Source organism: Benincasa hispida, chromosome 3 (genome assembly GCF_009727055.1).
Source record: "Benincasa hispida cultivar B227 chromosome 3, ASM972705v1, whole genome shotgun sequence".
Taxonomy (NCBI): Eukaryota; Viridiplantae; Streptophyta; class Magnoliopsida; order Cucurbitales; family Cucurbitaceae; genus Benincasa; species Benincasa hispida.
The window spans coordinates 32,202,421-32,217,602 of NC_052351.1; the positions used below are offsets into that span (position 1 = coordinate 32,202,421).

At 33.3% G+C, this 15,182-nt stretch overlaps 1 protein-coding gene across 1 annotated transcript; it reads right to left on the reverse strand.

The window, feature by feature from the left end:
* Positions 1–5,203: 5,203 nt before the first annotated feature.
* Positions 5,204–10,715, reverse strand: LOC120072511 (aspartic proteinase 39-like). Its single transcript, XM_039024889.1, has 10 exons — positions 10,200–10,715; positions 9,769–9,898; positions 9,332–9,579; positions 8,371–8,598; positions 7,354–7,513; positions 6,653–6,726; positions 6,446–6,539; positions 6,260–6,320; positions 5,842–5,913; positions 5,204–5,762 (listed from the first exon to the last, which is right to left on the reverse strand). The coding sequence occupies exons 1-10, from the start codon at positions 10,433–10,435 to the stop codon at positions 5,614–5,616; spliced, it is 1,452 nt and encodes a 483-aa protein (XP_038880817.1). The 5' UTR covers positions 10,436–10,715; the 3' UTR covers positions 5,204–5,613.
* Between the last annotated feature and the right edge of the window lie 4,467 nt (positions 10,716–15,182).

Below are 15,182 nucleotides of genomic sequence, written 5' to 3' on the forward strand. Positions count from 1 at the left end.
GTCCAGTGCGCACTAGACGATAGAAGCAAAATTAAACGATCGCGTAAATGACAACGAGGCTACAAAGCCTGATCGTCTATGTGATCGCTTAACGCTCTGACAGGTAAATGATTTACGTTGCAAAACTAAACGATCGTGTAGACGACAACGAGGCTACGAAGCCTGATCGTCTATGTGATCGCTTAACGCGGCGACAGGTAAACGATTTACCTTGCGTTACTAAACGATCGTTTAGTCAGTTATTAAGCAATGAAGTTTGCTGACCAAAACGATTGTCTATGCGATCACTTAACGTGGCAATAGGTAAACGATTTACCTTGCGTTACTAAGCGATCGTTTAGTCAGTTACTAAGCAATGAAGCTTGCTGACCAAAACGATCGTCTATGCAATCAATTAAAGCGTCGACGGGTAAACGATTTACCTTTCGTTACTAAGCGATCGTTTAGTGCACACGCGCGTTAAATAATACGCGAGCATCCCATCGTCACCGCGACCCGATACTCAGCGATCGCGTACCCGATCATCAAAATGATGGGATCAACCCTTGATCGCTTACCCGATCGTCATCAACAGCGATCGCGTAACCGATCGTCGATTGATCGCTTACCTGATCGTCTACACAATGCGATCATCACGATCGCGTACCCAATCGACTGTACGATGCGATCAACACTTGATTGCATACCCCATCATCTAACTGATGCGATCAATAGCGATCGCATACTCCACCGTCTAACCGATGCGATCAACAGTTGACCGTCTCCTTCCTCGAAGAACTGCAACGCTTGTTCCGATCTTCTTCGCGAACGATTCAAAACTGAAACAGACTTTGAATACAGACTCAATAACGATTATTAATGCCCAAAAAATGCAAGGGCCTTTACAAACAACCGCAAATGTAAAAGAATTAAAACAAACTGAGGCTAACATCCACGAAAACATCCATAAATCCACACAACCACTTCAATTTAAAGATTAAACAGTATAAAAATGTACCCACCAAGAATGTATTTGCAATTCTTATGCAGCAATGAATTGGAATATCAGAAAATCGAGTGCTCTGATACCAATTGAAGGAACTCTTATTCAAGAATTTCTACGAGCGGAAGCGGATCTTTCCAATTCATTGTGACAGAATTACCACATATACATTCAAAACATACTAATATGCATTCATAATGCTAAAGAGATCAAGAAATCATACCAGATGAGTATTTCTCCTTCACAACGAGTCTGAAACCCAACCGTTTACCTCGAACAATCACCACTCAGACAAAAAGAAATGGAGAAGATAACACCACTCAGAGCGCTTAGTATTCTTGGAGTGAGAATCCAAAGTATGGGCTTTGATCGGATTTGGTAGAGGGAAGGAGGAAGAGAGACCGTACACAACGATCAAGCAAGTAAGAGAAGAGGTCGTCTAGTTTCAGTATCTGAGAGATATGAAGCAACCATTTCTTCCTTAGAAAATACTAAATACCTCTCAAAATCGATGAAGGACAGCTGAGTGTAAGCAACTCCTCAAGAAAGCATTTCTTTCAGCTGCTCAACATTGTTATTGTACTACTAATACATCTAAAATTATTCTGAAGTCCATTTTTGTTAATAACCTGAGGGTTCTCATCTTCATTATTTATGCTAGCTGCGTTCGCCTGGTCAATCTGTATTTTAAATGCTTGGTCAGGCTGCTTATCGAGGGGCATTCACAAATGTTCCCGTACTGCCTGCATCTTACGTCTAGCTCAATGCGGGTGTCCTTTTCTTTGAGCTCGTTGTTCAGCTGCGACCCATAAAAGGATCTGCTCTTAGGTAAAAGCTGTACATTTTGAAATTTTTGTCAGATCTCTGATAAGGGGCGTGTTTTTAAAGAAAATGGGTTGTCAATGGCCTTTAGATTAGAGGTAGAAATAAAGATTGAGAGAGCTTGCATTGTTGTATGCATGCTCTATTCATCAAATAGCATCTGATTAATATGTAATATCAGCTGGTATTTTGCTTTGGCTCATCTTGACAGCCACGTGTCATTTGATTCAAACCATCGATGATTTAGCTAGAAGTACTGATTTTAAAAGTTATTTTGACTTCTTTTAGACTTTCAGCAATATATGAGCTTTTTCTTCGTATTTCCATTGAACCAAAACTTGCAAGAATTTTAGTACTGGTACACCGCACCTACTTTCTCTTATAGTTTTTGTCCAATCATCCAATTAAGAAATATTTCATCCTTCATTTTGTAGTTGAAATAAATGCTTCATTAATGTACTTAGACAATGAAATTGTTCAACGATTAGGAAAAACTATAGGGGTGCAAGGACAAATCGAAAAATCCAAAAAAGTGACCGAAACTAATGACGACTCGGTTTATTATACATTCAGATCTAAGGTTCAGTTTCACATTTCAAAAATTGATTAAAACGGGTCCATTGTGGATTTAGAATTGAGTAGACATAATATAATGGAGCCAATTGAATAATCATATTTATACAAAAATGGATTGTTTTAACAACATAAACACGCGGCTCTAATGGCAATGCCATTCAATTAAATACTCAAGTGTTGGTTTTCATCGGCTTGGAGTGGTTTGGTTAGACGGTCCGGCGTTCGGTTTTTGTTCAAGGTTCGAACAATTGGAATTGAACCACTTACACCCTAATAATTTGAGCTTACTAAATATGAGCCTAGGGCCAACTAATCATTGAGCCAATGAGATATATTCAAAATTGTAGAATGATATTGTAGTGACAGACATGAAATCCACAAACAAGGGAAGGGTAAATGGTAAAGAACAATATATAGATTTATGTGGTTCAGTAACAACATTTTAGCTTGATCCACGGGTACAGAGAGAGAACGGTTTTATTATTTTGAAGAGAATACAAAAAAAAAATACAAATAGTTAACCACTAATGGAATTGGAGAGTTTATATATGATACCCTTCTAAATCTTTAATCTAAAATCCTGTAATGCCAGATAACATACTCAAGACACTTAAAAGATATAGATTTCAATCCTTCAATCGAATTCTCAATTTGATCAATAAGCTTACTAAAAGATTGCAAATTGGACAAACAAATGTGAATAATTATTGTTTTTCCAATCAAACCTTTAAACTATCATATTGTTACCATCAAACTCAAATCTCTACATCAAATTTTTGTTTTCTTAAATCCAAGATAGTAACTCAAGGTGTGAAAACAAATTTTTTTTAATGATTAGTATTTACTCTGGACGTTATAATTTTGTTTCTTTATTGAAACCATCAATAAAATTAAGTTATTATATGGTTTTAGTACAATAGAGGAGAAAAACACCAAACACAAGTCAATAAATGAGGCAGAGAAACTATTGAATGTATTTAAGGTGTGTTAGCTACATGTAAGAATGATGAATGATAAAGACTTCTCTTTTCTTTTTGTCCATATATCTTATTCATTGCATTAAGTAAAAAGTATAAAATTGAACAAATTAAAGTACTTCCCTCACATGTTTTACATTCCTTTCTCATTTGATCTAAATCTATCTTAACCGTCTCTCAATTATTTCAAAAAATAAATGTGGAGTATGAAGGTTTAATTTTTAATCTCACATTTCAAAACAAAAAGGTAATACCGCTAAATTATGTTCTTGTCAACAACTCAACATGATTTTATTGGACCCGTCTGCACACTTGAAATAAATCGAAAGCTCTAGACAATGTAGCTACACTTAATTAAAATGACTTGAAATCAGACTTCAACATTAGGAGAAAAGTCATGTCAATGTTTCCCTTTTTTGTAAAATTCTTAGAGAGGAGAACAAGACTGTTCATACTTTAGCTGCTTTGGCATCTTTCGGAGTCCTCTAGGTTTTGGAAAGATGTCTTTCCTTTTTCTATTTTATCTCTCTACCTTGAGAGGGACTGGGAGTAGTTTTTGTTTTTTTTTTTCTTTTTTTTGGTGGTTTGTTGATTGTTTAAATGAATTTCAATTTTTTTTATAAAAAAATAGCAATAAATATAATAATAAAAGGCTCTCGCTTCTCTTGGGAAGGTGATGGATGTAACGGAAACTGCAAGGGTTGTGTGAGAATGAAAATTGTCCCTACAACTCGACATGGATTCTTTCAACATGTATTGTTGAGAATTTTCAGGTATTCAACATAGGATTTTTCCAAGTCAAGCACTCTTAACTTTGAAGTTTCTATCATTGAGTCATCAGAAATAAGATACACTTTGTTAGTATTAAGTAATAACTATCAAATATTTTAATCATTTCTTAACCACACTTGCATATCTTCCTATTTTCCTCATTGTTCTCGATTCATTCATGAATATCTCCTCTACTTAAGCCCCACATGTCCACCAACTTTTGTCTTAATTCATGTCGAACTACATCATACTTAGTAAGAAATGTATTTTGCTATCAAGGTGTAAGTGGTTCAATTCCAATCGGTTCGAACCTTGAACCAAAACCAAACGCCGGACCATGTAACCAAACCACTCCAAGCCAATGAAAACCAGTTTACTTGGTTTGGTTTTTGGGTTCACATTATTAATGACTTAGTTTTGGTCTCTCCAAAGGCAAGCCCATGAGCCCACTTCATATTATTGAATTGAAGCCCAAAGCGACACTTGTGTGTAAACATATTCAAAATAAAAGGCTGGCACAGTCACACACTCGAGTATTTAATTGAATGGCATTGCCATTAGAGCCGCGTGTTTATGTTGGTAAAACAATCCATTTTTGTATAAATATAATTATTCAATTGGCTTGATTATATTATGTCTACTCACTTCTAAACCCGCAACTGACCCGTTTTAATCAGTTTTTGAAATGTGAAAACCAAACCTTTGATCCGAACTGGTAATAAACCGAATCATCAGTTTCGGTCACTTTTTCGGATTTTTCGATTTGTCCTTGCACCCCTATAGTTTTTCCTAATCGTTCAACAATCTCATTATCTAAATACATTAATGAAGTGTTTATTTCAACTACAAAATGAAGGATGAAATATTTCTTAATTGGATGGTTGGATAAAAACTATAAGAGAAAGTAGGTGTGCTCTACCCGTACTAAAATTCTTGCAAGTTTTGGGTCAATGGAAATACGAAGAAAAAGCTCATATTTTGCTGAAAGTCTAAAAGAAGTCAAAATAACTTTTGAAATCAGTACTTCTAGCCAAATTATCGATGGTTTGAATCAAATGACACGTGACTGTCGAGATGAGCCAAAACAAAATAACAGCTGATATTACATATTAATCAGATGCTATTTGATTAATAGATCATGCATACAGCGACGCAAGCTCTCTCAATCTCTATTTCTACCTCTAATCTAAAGGTCATTGACAACCCATTTTCTTTAGAAACACTATCAGAGATCTGACAAAAATTTCAAAATGTACAGCTCTCACCTAAGAGCAGATCCTTTTACGGGTAGCAGCTGAACAACGAGCTCAAAGAAAAGGACACCTGCATTGAGCCAGACATAAGATGCAGGCAGCACGGGAACATTTGTGAATGTCCCTTGATAAGCAGCCCGACCAAACATTTAAAATACAGATTGGCCAGACGAATGCAGCTAGCGCAAATAATGAAGATGAGAACCCTCAGGGTTATCAACAAAAATGGACTTCAGAACAATTTTAGATGTATTAGTAATACAATAACAATGTTGAGCAGCTGAAAGAAATGCTTTCTTGAGGAGCTGCTTACACTCAGCTGTCCTTCATTGATGAAAACATCCTTCCCAGATGTTACAGAAACATTTACAGATGATGAACCTGTCAAACAGCAGTTGTCTTGATTCAGAAATGATTTGGAGGGAAATACTTTATGCATTCAAGACCTGGTCTAACTTACAGTCATAATTCGCCCATCCAATCCGTTGTCGAGCTAAGTCATAGACAATGATCTTATCTTTCAAAACAAGATCTACAAAATGGAGGAGTGTTTGTCATTGAAAATGAAGAGGAAGTTCATCAACAATAATCATATGGTTGATTGTGTTTACTATTCATTATTTTCATGGCACAAACAACAACTTACTCAAGTTCCTTTGGTTGTTTTTCTTTTTCTTTTTTTTTTTTTTTAATTTGAATTTGAGTTCTGAAATTTGACAAAAAAAATAATAGGAATTTGAGGCTGTTTGAGCATGGAATTTGTGAGAACCCTAGTTAGAGATATATTAGGATTATTAGTATGTTTAACAGTAAAGGCATTCTAATTTGAGACACTTTTTTTTTATATAGGAAATTTGAGACTAGATTCAGAATTTAACCTCCTAAAATATTTGTTCTATCCTCAGCTTTCTGAAAACCTATGCACCATAAAGCCGGTTCCTGCAAGATAAATTGTTTTGCATTATATATATGCCATAATTCAATATCTAAATCTTCCAGAAGTCAGGATGGATGAAATGAAAATATCCGAAATCATGTGCTAGCAAAATTATTGAGCAACTTACTATGGAGTCAAACTGAAGATATTCTTCTGGTGTCACCACCATGGCTGCAATACCCTCAAAATTAAAGCTAATCTCAGGGAATATTTCTGCTATACTAAACATAAAAACGTGTAATCATTTAGTACCTGAAAAAAGAAAAGAAACAAAGTAACACTTCCCATTGAAAATTAATTATAGTTTCCCATATTATTTGGTTAAGTTGCACACCTCGTAGAGACTCGATAACATTGGTTACCCCTTGAAATTGTGGGAGTGGCTGATTGAGAAACAGCAGAAGTTATCTACAATAAGCAACAGTAAAATCAGAATCAGTGCATGTAGATGAAAGCATTATTAAAATTTCCACCACCATGCAGTTTGCAAACAGTAGATCAGAAGGAGACATAAATAGCTGATGATGTTATGTCAGAAATGAAATCGACAAGCAAAGAAAGCGAGAAAATGTTAATAGTAAAGAACGACACAAAATTTTACGCAATTCACTACAATGTATTAATTACGTCAAAGGGCAGAGAGAGAGAGTAGTTTTATTATAACAGAGAAATATCAGATAATACAAATGCAAAGGCACCAAATAACATATTCAAGGCATTCCAACAGATGAAATAAGAACAACTCCTCAGCACTGAACATGAAAGAACGGCCTAAACAGAGATATAACTGGAGTTGCAACTAACTATTATGATAAAACCATATTTATCAGTAGAATACCATTTTTCACAAACTATTGCACAAAGGGTAATCATGTTGAATCAACACCAACTGATATCAGTTTAGTTGGATCATCCCTTCAATAATTATATATTATAATCATGAAATTTATTGCAAGTAAGCAATGGAACACCAACCACTCCCCAAAGAAATCAAACCTAACAATAAGAGACAGGTAGGAACACAAACAAACTTACCACACTGACAATCCAATCGTAAACTTCTTCCACAAGGTATGCCAAAGTTGTCCCAGAGTCAATAATAGTTTCTCCCGCATTTGATATCGGAAACACAGTGGGGTTTGAAAATAGTTGCCCGCTGAGTGCAATACTCTGTAAATTTAAGGTATAGTGCGGCCTGATTTCAATTAAAAAATAAATAAGTTGTACATAAATGTTAAAATTTAAAACATCTAGAATGTGCATCTCTTATATCTAATGAACAAATACAAGAGAAAAAAAACGGGCAAAAGAAAAAAATTGTTTTTCTGAGATGAACAAAAACTCATTGAAAGAGTGACACGATTGGCAAAGGCGGTTAAGGACAGTGCAATATTTCTATATAAGTTTCCATGTTAAAGTAGAATTCATCCCCTGATGTAGCAAGAACAGCCATAAATCGTGGAGAAAAATTACAAAATATGGCATCATTAGTTAGAACAATGAAAAACTTTCAGATATTTAACAATCAAGACAAAACTCGGCATAACTCTTCTATTCATGGAGGTCATCCCTCTTTTGATGTATGATGCCAGTTCTTAAAACCTCAAATTATGGTTGGGTAATATCATCTTTCCAAAGCCCGAATCAGCATCTTAATGTCATGTGGTTCCAAACTAGAGACTTCTAATTAATCTTTAAAATATTGATTGTGAAAAAATCATGAAATATTTCCATGAATGGTGGTCACAAGAGGTTTTGGCTTCAAGATGACATTCTCTTCACGAGCACTTGTATGAATTATCAACATATCACATCTCTAGTTCCTCCCAATTGAAAAATCTAGCCTTAAAACAAGTGGTGTGTGATGAAGGTAACTTTGACTCTACCAGATCTGGTCAAAGATGGATCCTATTGGAGTCATTCATGAAAGTCATTGTGTTTTATACTTCTGAGGAAATATTTGGGGGGAAAATAAGGATCCAAAATTTCATGGACATCACAAAGAATAAGTAGAACCAATATCTCAAATCTTTCACAAGATAGAGGACATACTGAGATGGAATAAGTGGACTATAAACAATGCTGGGCTCCAGAATCTCACCAAGAACCAAGATACCCCCTCCATTTTCCCCTCCTTTCAAACAATGGGAGAATACTTTAGGCGTAATCCCTCGAGAAGATAATTGTGAAATAACTGAGAACTCCCCTTGACCAAACCCAAAAATTCCATCAAGTGCTTTGGTTGCCCGAGTCAAATCCCCATACTGATATATGCTACACCTGCATTGACAACCAAACAAAGCAGTAATTTCAAGTTCCCAACCAAAGATGAATAAAAACACACGTGGAATCAAAAGATCAAGTTGAGTGGATAAGTAGAGCAGAATTTTTTTTCAATTCGATAAATAAACATCTAGTGCATTTCACGACCAATTTTACTTCTGCAGTTAACAAGGACAAAATATACTACAGCCCCAAAATATTGTATTATTGGTAATATAACAATTCAGCTCAGGGGCATGACGTATACAATGGCTTCTGATGGTTGGAATATCAAATATGATATTTGGGCTGAAATCTACAACGGGTTTACCAACTTCGTAATACACAACATGATACCTAAGTCTTCACGAGGCATGGAGGCAGTTAGGGAGGCTGCATTAAAATCTGTTTTCGTCTTTATATATAAAGGAAAGCCCAGTGAAAACGTGTTTTGATAAACATTTTTCAAAAAATAAAAAATAAAAATTCCCTCCAACAGTGTCATTCTTCCCTGAAATCACGTGTGTGTGTGTCTACACAATATTATAACTTAATAAGTATGCAATGACTTCAACCTTCACAAGTAACCCAAATCATAGCTCGCTGAAAAGAGAAAGTTTAAACCAAAATAACTGGTAAAGTTCCTTAAGACTCGAGTGCCTTTCCGCCCTTTGTACTTTTGAGCAGTTCAAAATTCAAATCAAAAATCCTGTACAGGTATAAAACATTTAACTACAATCTATCAACTCACCCGAAAACAATAGGGGCTGAAGAATTTGCAATCGTTGACTCCCCCAGAAGTATGTCAAAATGCATCGAATCAGTAATATAAAAGCCCGACGTCCCACTTCTATCCCGATAATGGAAGGTGTAACCACAACGGTCAGTCTGAGATAAGCATTGATCCCTGGTGGTTGGAATTGCAGCACATATTGGATCTGAGCAGGGAACAACCCTAGCAGAGGATGACTTTGTAGCATCAAATAAGTTGAGTTCGATCTGTACAGATAAAACACCATAAGCACTAAGGATTCGAGCAAAAAACTCTCCATTTTGCAAGGAAGTTATGGTATCCATTATTGGTAAACAATGAAACCTCCTCATTAAGCTAAACATGATGAACTTAAGCTCAATTGAATATATAATCAGAGAAATAAGAAACAAAAACATAAGAAAACAGAACATTACTCCAAGTCCGCTTGATTGAGGACAGCCATCGCAAGGACTACAAGTGACCCACAAAATGTCACTCCCAGTATCGATCTGCACATTGAATTCCCTCTCAGGATTTCCCAACTTCACTTTGGTGAAATAAAGCCTACAAAAACCAAGACCCGAAAACGCCAATTAAATATCACCAGACAGTACAAATTATGCCATAATACATTTCAATTCCATGAAACTTGAAGAAAAAGAAAAAGATTAAGATAAAAACAAATTGGATTTTCTGTAGAAACCATCAAAAATAGGTTAATTATCATCCTCTCGTTATTTTTTAAGACAGACGATCATCCGTGAACGACTATGAAATCAATTGGCCATGTAAATACCATAGAGTGAGAAAAGAATTAAAAATTGCACGAAATAAGCAAAGACGAACAAAGAAAACCACGACGCACCCAACGAAAGGATCGGAGGAGCCTTTAACGGAGAAATTGACAATGCCACCGGCGAGTCGTCGCAAGAGGCGGGAATGGCGGAGGCGGTCGCGAGCTGTGAGGGAGTGGAAGTGGGGAGTTGGGAAGTGGGGGAAGGTTCTGTGGAGAGGGAAATGGTTGAGGGAGGTAGCCGCCGTGCCGGCGACGACGACGACGGCGGAGGCTAAGGCGGAGATTAGGCAAAAGAAGAGGCGCATTTTTTGTGGGTATTTCTGGGGGGATTCGGTGGACAAAAGGGTTGTTGTTGTTGGGTGGAAAAGAGAGGGAAACTTAGCGACGAAGATCAAAGTGGAGGCTTTCTTTCTTTCTTCTTTACTTTTTGGACATTGAAGTGGCACACGACATGACTGAGCAGTTGGTTTTTTTACGGGCAAAGGTTTAGCAAAATTTCCGACTCAACGTTTTTTCTTTTTTCTTTTTTCTTTTCTTTTCTTTTTTATTTCTTTTTCCAGTAAATGAGGATTCATTTTCCCTTACTTGACGCAGAATGTTATAAAACGACTTGGTGTGTGTAAATACATTATGACTACAGAGAATGTGAAGGTGGTTGGGATGTAAAAAGTCCAAACTACCCTCTCTACTCGATTCTACTTGGTGTGGTGGGGATTACTCATGAATGTGATTTTTTTTTTAGTAAAACGTCCGAGAAAAAAAATTAAAGACACTGAAAATTTGAGCGAATTAGCAAAATCCGCCCAAAGAGGGTGGTCTTCGAGCCACAATAGAATGTCGATATGAACATGTTTGAGAAGTTAAAGCATGAGCAATCGAATTACACCGTTTGTTTGTCCACAAAAATTAGGGATTGAGCCACTCAGATGTAAACCTTGAATAGCATCAACAAATAATTGAACTCCATTTGCGTATCTAGTCTTCCATTCAAGATTCCAAATGAATTTGGAGTCCGTTTCTATTGAAAGATGAAATATGTCAACCCCAAGAGTTGAAAAATGTCATGAAATATAGTAACAATCTCAAAGAGCTCTACAGGATCTAATAGGAAAGAGTGACTCTCCATTATCGACATGACTTCTTCCGCATTCGTATTACGAATATGGTTCTATTTTATAGAAAAAGTACATGTCAATTATGTTTAGTTCAACTATGTTTTCTTTAATTATAATTTCTATTTTTTTTTAGTATAATTTCATGTGCACCTACAATTCATTTAGTTTTAAAAATAATATTAATATATTTTTATTTTCAAACTTAAAATAAATGGATCATTTTATTTATTTATTTATTTATTTATTTATTTTGGGGATTTATGGGCAATGGATTTACTAAATTTAAAAATGACTAGGAACGGACAAATAAATTATACAAAGTTCAACTGAAAATTTGTCAAAGAAATGCTAAACCTAAACCTTAATTTAAAAATTTTAATTAAAAAATAAAAAGAAAAAAAAAGCCTATAGCAGTTTTTGCTCTTACTAATAATATACCAATAATCTTATCAACTTGCAAGAAACTAATCACAAAATAATTATTGTTCAATAGGCATAAAGTTCGTAATATCAATTTTGAAATTAAAATTTTGATTTAAAATTGTACCTTTTATCTTGTCAAAATATAAAAATATAAAAAAGTTTACCACAAAGATTATGAAAAATGAAAACTAGTTCAACTGTCATATGAGCATGTTACCAACTATAAAGTTTGTAATTCGAGTTATTTATCCTTACATATTAAAAATAAAATAAAATAAAAAATAAAACTATACCTAAGGGCATTAATTACATTACTTATCAGTGAAATTGAAAGTGTAATATAAAAAATTATCCCATCCAACTTACCTCAAGTGATGAAAATTAAAGGTTATTAAAATTGATCAAAAGTGCTTTTACGAAGGAAAAAAAAAACTTATAACATATATAGAAAATTTTCATATAGAAAAAATATTAAACTATTTATAGAAATAGAAAAAAAAATTATTGATATTTTTATTAAACTCTATAAAAAAAATTAAAATTTTTTTATTTTTGTGTAAATAGTTTTCCTTATATTTTTAATTTTTTAGTTCTAGGTTTCAACTCCTAATTTCTATTTGGGGATTAGGTTTTAAAATGATGCACTTTTAGTCAAGTCTAATTTTAATTTAGTCATTAGTTTCAAAGGTTAGAATTTTATTTTAAAAGTTTGAGTTTTGTTTTATTATGGTTCTTAAGTTTCAAGATTTACATCTTTAACTTTAATTTTGAAATTCGAATACCAAATAAAAAATTAGACTCAAAATCTAAAAATTTTCTTTTCATTCTAGATTAGTATTTTTTTTAGTTCTGTCGAGAGGTCAATATTCTTTTTCTGACCGTGTACGCTTAGGTTGGTGCAAACTAGCAAGGTTTAAAGTATATTATTGTACTTATTACAACAAAAAGAAAGAAAAAGAGGGGAAAAAACTAAAGAAAGGTATTTATCAAACTAAATCCATGGTCAATCAATTAAACTCTTGAATTGATGGTTGATTTAACCTGATAGAAGAGTATGAAATCTTATGGGTTGAACTTATACGTTATTTTCACCTTTATTATTCATTTTATGGTGGAAAATTTTTACAAATTTCATGGTCCACGTTAAAATCGATAGATTATACCTTTTCATATCAAGAAGATTTAAAATAATGATATCAACGGAAATTAAATATCGAAGTTTTAATTTTTTTTAAAAAAAAAAAGTCGATAAAATGTCAAATTTGATGGATATTTCTAGAAAGATTATAAATAAAAAAAAAATTAAAAAAATTAAATTAGTAGATAAACATTTTATGATTTTCAAATAAGTTAACATATTTATTATTTATACTATTTATATTAGTGGCATTTTTATGCTTATTTTTTGTGTTTCGTAAATTTTTTTACGATATAATAAAAATATCGATTCACTTCTCGTGTCAAATTGAATCCATAAAAAGATATATCGATGATAATTGTCAATTAATTTATAAAGAGAAATATTAAAATATCGATATAATTAGATGACAAATTTTCACAGATAAAAAAAATCTCAAACTATTTACAGAAATCGAAACAAAAACATCAATACTTTTATAAGCATCTATCAACGATAGAAATGGATGAAAATATATCATTGATAAAAATTGATAGATGTATATCAATATATATTAGTATCAGAAATTTGTAAAAGTTTAAAATGATTGAATTTTATTATTTTATGTAAATAAATTTTAAAAAATGCACTAATTAGATGGGAGTCAATGGATTTAAAACTTTCAGTTAGGTTATTAATTTAACATGACCACATGGTAGTGAAAGAGAGTGACAAGTTAGTCGTCGGGTTGACGGTAAAAAGTCTTGGTCTTGTTTAAATTCCACGGACTATGGTCGGTGTCGGTCCAATACGCGCACGCCATTTTTGACGGCTTTAAAATATTCTTTACAAAACACAAGCCCGCGCCTTGGCCTCCGCTCGCAATCCATGCACCACTTGGTCTTGGTCATGATCTTCTTAATTTAACACAACTAACAATCTTTCACCATTTTACAAGGCTTTTTTTTATTATTCTTGAATTTTGTGAGTATTTTATAGGTTAAATTACGGATTTACTCCAAGTTTTTTTTTAACCTTTATTGCAAATTTAACTCGTAGTTTTTTTTTTTTAATTTAGTTAAGTGTCATAACTTTTACTTTACGATAGATCTTCTACTTATTTTTTTTTTTAAGAAATTAAAAGGTGTTTGGTCTATTGACTTATAAAATCAATGTTAAATAACTCAATTTTACCAAATTTAACGGTTAATTATTGAAATTTGTACATTTATCAAAGAATTTCATTTTTTCCTCTCTATCTTTTATATATTTATTGAGGAACTTCATCTTCTTCACTTACTTTCTACATACCTCTAACTTCAATTTAAACAACTTTTCAAACATAATTTTCTTAATCTAACATATTAATTTTAAACTTTGTAATTCAACTCAACATCCTAAACATCCTATAAATTCCATTATTGATTTCAACAAAAGAGCAAGATGAATATTTTCAAAGCTCCCTAAAATAAATTAGGGCTTTTTTCTTTACATTAATTTTAGAGGCCAGAAAATGATTTTGAAGTAATTTAAACCATTGTTGTTGGTAAAATACTAAAAGCGATTGTAGAAAAACAAGTGAGAGCATTTGTTGAATGAAAATTTTTTACTCAATTACACAAATTGTCAAGTTATTTTATAAATTAATGACAAGATTAAACATAATCAAATTTGAGACTATTAAGAGCTTATAAGTGTCTCAAAATTGAAATTGAAAACAAAAGTTGGTAGATCCCAATAATGCCATGTGTTGTTGTAAATAGATAAATTATTGGTATATTATTATCAAAATATAAGATATGCCTATTAAACTATCCATGCGTTGTATTCTTCAAGTCAAGAGCATACATTCAAGATATAGAATAAGAGGATCAAGTGTTAGAGATCAAACCACCTCTAAATAAATCAACTTAAGCTCAAGTTTACTCCACGAACCATGTTTCTCTAAAAAATCTTGTACAAACCAAGGTTTAAATTGTTGATATCGACGAAAATATTGGGTAAAAATATCTATTACGATGGATATTTCTAGAAAGATTATAAAAACAAAAAATAATTTAAATGTCTATTATTTATGTTATGTATGCATTAGTGACACTTACCTAGATAAGACTTTTTTATGCCCTTTTTTAGGGTGGGTTGCTGGATACAGGATCCTTATAGTAGGTTGGACCAACATCCAGTTGAGAGAGGGCAACCTTTAGAATTCTTTTACTTCACATAGCTTTTCATCTCCTTGATAGCTTTCACTCGTTTCTCTTGTTATTGATTGGTTCAATGGGGAATCTGGGAGCTCCCATGGAGGATTAATGGTATTGTTCGATTCTGATAGATGCACCTGACATGACATTTTTGTATTCACCAATTTTCGCAATAATAGCCTATTCCACAACAGGG

What these genes read in the sequence shown, in the direction of transcription:
- LOC120072511 (XM_039024889.1), bottom strand. Translation starts at nt 10,435, where the DNA reads ATGCGCCTCTTCTTTTGCCTAATCTCCGCCTTAGCCTCCGCCGTCGTC. An exon ending in CTCAATCAAGCGGACTTGGA is followed by an intron (nt 9,580 to 9,768) that starts GTAATGTTCTGT and finishes TTATCTGTACAG; the next exon opens with ATCGAACTCAACTTATTTGA. An exon ending in TGGATGGGCGAATTATGACT is followed by an intron (nt 5,763 to 5,841) that starts GTAAGTTAGACC and finishes GCTGTTTGACAG; the next exon opens with GTTCATCATCTGTAAATGTT.